This window comes from Limulus polyphemus, unplaced genomic scaffold (genome assembly GCF_000517525.1).
Source record: "Limulus polyphemus unplaced genomic scaffold, Limulus_polyphemus-2.1.2 Scaffold0, whole genome shotgun sequence".
NCBI lineage: Eukaryota > Metazoa > Arthropoda > Merostomata > Xiphosura > Limulidae > Limulus > Limulus polyphemus.
The window spans coordinates 1,874,625-1,880,161 of NW_013665610.1; the positions used below are offsets into that span (position 1 = coordinate 1,874,625).

Sequence of the window (5,537 nt, forward strand, 5' to 3'; positions counted from 1 at the left end):
CTATCAGTTTTTATCTGAGACCAAGTCATGTATTACATTTCTCAGTCTTGGTTTAGACTAGTATTATTTAAACTTTGGATGCTATCAGTTTTTATCTGAGACCAAGTCATGTATTACATTTCTCAGTCTTGGTTTAGACTAGTATTATTTAAACTTTGGATGCTATCAGTTTTTATCTGAGACCAAGTCATGTATTACATTTCTCAGTCTTGGTTTAGACTAGTATTATCTAAACTTTGGATGCTATCAGTTTTTATCTGAGACCAAGTGAGGTATTACATTTCTCAGTCCTGGATTTAGGCTGGTATTATTTAAATATTACTATAGTGGATAATACATAAATGTTTGTGTCAAATCATTTCACATGAGTCTTGAAAGAATTTTGTTTGACTTTAACTCATTATTAGGGATAGGACAAATATTTGATTAGATAATGTACTGTCTGATGAAAATCCTATCCAGTTGATATTAATTTGGATTAGATAATCAGATACCATTTTCCATCAATAAATTATCTCACAATATTGCCTAAGTATGATATTATTTGCACATGCATCACATATAATAGTAATTATATTGTCAAGCTTACTGTTGCTATCTAATAACTTCTGAACATGCTAGCATTTTCACAGTATTAAATAGTGGAGCTCTGGTGGTCATAATACAGATAGTTGTAAAGTGGCCTAATAGACATCATGGCCATATATTGTGATTCTACAATATACAACAGGTAGTCATGAGAGTGGCAGCAACAACAGTTGCAAGCACAATCCAAACAACAGTCTCAATGGGGAGTGTAACACATTGTTTACTGCTGCCACATTCCTTTAAAGTACCTGCAGTGGCTACTCACTTATTTAGAACTGCTCATCCTTATTAAATTTTTAAAAAATCAATGGTACAGGTAGCTAGTTTAATACTATGAGGAAGAATTAGCTCACACCTTAGACATATTTTGGTATGTATGCCTTTATCTACTCTCTTATATCTGACCAAAACTACTACTTTTCCCATCCTTAATTATTTTGTAAATGGAGAAATTAATTTATTTTAAACCAATCGTGTAACTGAAAGGAAAAATGAACATTTTTTTTTTTATTGATACTTAGTATTATAAAACTGATCTTAATGTTGCATTAGTTAAATGATATATGTGCATATTGTTGGACTCACCATCTAGGAACTTCTACTGCATAATAACATTTTTGTATCATTATTTATCTAATATGTTTAAATTTAGGATATAACATCTTTGTAATAATCTCTGAAGTATAAACTTATAGTTAATTGATGTAAATATTCTGCTTCAGTGAAAAATAAATTTTCTATAAACAATACTGTTTTTGTTCTAGTACTATGAAGAAGATAATGAGTGTTCTTATTTCAGACAAATGAAGAACTTCGTAGACAACTTCAAGCTCAACAGAAACTAATAGAAAAACAAAAAGAACAGCTAACAAAATGTACAGATGTAACTAAACAACTATTAATTGAAAAGGTAATAATAATATATATGACTTTGGTTATAATTTTTTTTTAAATTTCGACTATGTTTGCTCTTTACTCTATAAAATAGGCTTTGAAACACTGTAGTAGTTTTACAAGTACTTAACATCAAACGTAAATGTAGATTATTGTGTAATAACTTTTTTTTTGTAGGTTAACAAAATATTTATGAGACAGTGTGTCAGTGAAAGCTGTACAGTATTTGTAGGATGTAACTTATAACTAATAAGCACTTTTTTTTCATAACTTTACTCTAATAGTGAATTTATATTCTTATTCCTAGTCCACGATGGAAAAGAAACAAGCTAGACAAAAATGTATGCAAAACCGGTTGAGGCTGGGGCAGTTTGTTACCCAAAGACAAGGAGCAACATTTGTTGAAAACTGGGTGGATGGGCACGCCTTTACGGAACTGTTAAAGTGTGTATGCACATTACAGTCTTCATTTAGTAAGAATTTTGCATTGATTGGACTGAGTTTTCCCTAAAACTGGTTTGAAAAAGACAGTAGTTATTTTATCTGTCTTACAGTTGCAATGTGAAAACATCTGAGTCGTTGTTGCAGTTTTAAAAATGTAGAAATTTATCCCTTTCCATGTTTGTTTTGTTAAAAGTTAAAAAAAACAAAACTCCAGTAGAAACTTGCAGGAGGGATGTGTTAAAAACTGTTTAAGAATATAGATGAAAAGTGATACTGTGTGAAACATGTTGATGGGTGCTGTGTGCTTTTATGAAACATGATAGTGTTCATATTGAAACTTATTGACAGATTGTTTTGTGTGGGATGTGTTAAATGCTGGTATTGAGATGACCTCTGAATTTCATGATACACGATGATAAATACTCATTTTGTATGAAACTTAATGACATAGTGCTTTTCTATGAAACATAAAGGAATGAAAACTTTTGAAAGTGATTTTTTTTCTGACAAATATGTTGATATTTCTATGAAACATTGAGTGCTGGTATTTTACATACTCTTATGAATACATTTATTTTATGAAGTGTAATGAAAACTAAATTAACCTTATTGATAAATTGCTTTTGCATGAAATATGTAATGAGTTACTGGGGTTGTGTTGAAATATGATGACAAATGCTCATATTATGTGAAAGTATTATTTGACGTAAGGCTTTTTCTCTTACACAAGAACTCAGCAATTTTTTAGTTAAAAGTAATTTTTTTACCTTTTCATACATTTATAACTCTAAAGGTATACGTGTTTTTCTGTTCAGAATTGTCAGACTAGTTTACTGTCACTGTGTGCAGTTTCTTCTTGTTTCAGATCTGAATGAACGTTTTGTTATACTTACAAGAAATGATCAAAATATCCCAGATTAACAAAGCTGCAGATTATATTTTAACATGAAGTAGCATTTCTGTTTTGTTAATTGATTTTCATCAAAATTTTAAAACAAAGACTCCTTTAAATGTAAAATGTTAAAATATTTAAGATTGTACTACAATTTACAGAATGTCCAGAAATGATCTTAATGAATTTCTGAAACACAAGTAACAAATTTTTTAATATAATTTCTTCATACTCTGCATATAATAAGATAATAATTTAGCCTCATTGAGTTAGCTAATTTTTAATAGTTTTATAATATTGTTACCAGAAGCAAAAATATGTGTATGAAAACAAATTGGTAAATCTTAGCAAATACTCGACATTATACTATTTTCTACATTTTTTTGGGGGGCATTTTTAAAGTTAATTAAACAACACTCCAAGTTGATATAAAACAACTGTTAAATATCAAGTTCAAGTATCAGAGCTTTGGTTTGTTTTATTTATTCATTAGAATGTTGAACATTAATTTGAATAATTTACTTACAGAACAACTTTCCTTTTTTGTAAAAACATAATAGCTTTAATTAAGTAACAAAATGTGTACAATGACAAGTTTATAATTGCAGTTTTGATCAATGCCAGTTCACATCATCCACTTAAATTAATGAAATTTTCATTTTGTGGATGTGTTTTATGGCTTTACATGTGGAAGATGGTTTGGTCATTTAGCCAAAATGCTGAAAAGTCAGTAACTCTCACAGTGAAAGTATAAAGAGGTGTGCATATATAAAAACTATGCCAAACTTTTCTCTTTAAAACACAAAGTTCTTTTGTATATTTCCTTCAGCTAGTATGAGAAATTAATTCTGTCGTGAGTGTAAGTAGTTGAAAGTGTGTAGTAAGCTGCATTGTGATAAGAATTATATGTTAAGCACTGGTTGTGTTTGTATGCTTATTCATATGTTGAGTTTTCAATAGTGTCAAATATTTGGATATTGTGTAACATTTCAAGACTACTTGGTGGTCACTCAATTCACCATATAAATCAGTGATTAAGTGTGGCTTACTGGTGGGCATCAGTAATTCCAGAACATTTCTGGAAACAGCTAGGTTTTCTAAATAAACAAAAAATGTATGTAAGAAGGAGAAAGTACTGTTGTAGAAAAATTATAAAAATCATAGGGAAGTTTTCAACTCTCTCTTTTTTTATATCCTGCATAATAGGTATGTTAATGTGTTTAAGAAATTTTTGTTGATTATGTTCTTAACTACAGTTTGTATTATTACTTATTATGTTAAAAAAAACTAATAGAAATACTCTAAATATTACTCTAAGGATGCATTTTTCCAAAGTGCAGCTTTGTAAGAAGCATAATAATAATAAAATTGTGTGGCTGAAATGAAAATATCTTGTTACAAAGTAAACTGCTTCTGTACAGTAACGTGAACGAACTGGGTGGTGGAATTCACTTAAAAATGAAACTTTCTCCTACCCATTATATTTCTACCTTTTATACCACGACTGTATGTTTTTCATTCCCATGAAGATTTGTATAATCTGGTACTTTAGAAAATACTGTTTTATACTTTAATTGTTAGGAAACATTAAATAGCATCATGTTAACTGTTCAGAAATGTTGAGAAACAATGCTGTTGAGTGAAATGTTGAGAAACAGTGCTGTTGAGCGAAATGTTGATAACATGTTATATAATTTAAAGAGATTGTTTAGACAGAAATTTCCACTCAAGAAGATGTTACAATGTAAAATCTACACTGTTTATGTAAGTTTATTTTGTTGTATAACATCACTTTAATCTGCCTACATTTTTTTTTAAGGAAACAAGAGTTAATAGCAGCTGAAAGAGAAGAAATAGAAAGGCAGCGTAAATCTCTAGGGAAGAAGAAGACAAGTACTGCTCAACAGAAAACTAAAGCTAGTAATGGAAGTTCACCATTCTTAAATGGAGATTTCTTGAAGCCTGATGCTCCAAAAGAGTAAGTAATTTTAAAAGCTTTTATGTGGGTTTAAATTTGGTTAGTTTCTGGAACCTTTTGAAAGGATGTGTATTGGTTTCTCAGGTGCATCAGTTAAAACTTGTTAGGCATAGCAGTTAAACAAAGATTTTGCATTGTATGTATATATTTTATTGCATTCTTCATAAAGAATAATCCTTGATAAGAATATATAGGAAGGAAAAATATTAATGAGAGATAGCCCCAAAAATAGCTTTTATTACCAAACCTAATGCTATTTTTAGGTTTTTTTCACATATATACTTACAAACATGTTGCGCAATTTGAGAATAATTTTGGATGCTTGGTTAATTTCTCTAATAGCATAGAAAATTTTTACTTAACCCCTTCCAGTCTATTTGTTCTATTTTGATTAGTTAAGCACGCATCTTCTGCCTTCGTAACACTGCCCTTTCCTTAGTATTGTTCGTCTCGAACAATAGCCACTTACATTAAACCAATAGATAATTAATAATAACTTAATTAAATGTACAGAATTTACAAACACAAAATTAAAATTCAACAAAGTCTCTTAATTTTACGGGACGTATCTTCTTTCGTACTGGTCTCCATCTCGTTGACGTCTGCTTCACGTGGGGTTCATCTGCTCCATCAGGAAATGTCCTATTATCGATAACAGTCACATCAGTGGTAGTAACTTCATCAAAAGCTTCACCGTTTCCCTTCTCAAAACCGAGTAGAGTTTCTTCGACAGTGGCTTTT

General features: G+C 29.9%; 1 protein-coding gene across 9 annotated transcripts in view; it reads left to right on the forward strand.

Annotated features, from left to right (window-relative positions):
* LOC106461769 (serine/threonine-protein kinase tousled-like 1) overlaps nt 1-5,537 on the forward strand; it is a 95,974-nt gene that overhangs the window by 71,485 nt on the left and 18,952 nt on the right. For all 9 annotated transcript variants that reach the window (XM_022396676.1, XM_022397676.1, XM_022395671.1 and 6 more), the window contains 3 exons: nt 1,388-1,498; nt 1,790-1,926; nt 4,638-4,796. In XM_022396676.1, coding sequence (XP_022252384.1) covers nt 1,388-1,498; nt 1,790-1,926; nt 4,638-4,796 — 407 coding nt within the window. The remainder of the gene's footprint in view (nt 1-1,387; nt 1,499-1,789; nt 1,927-4,637; nt 4,797-5,537) is intronic.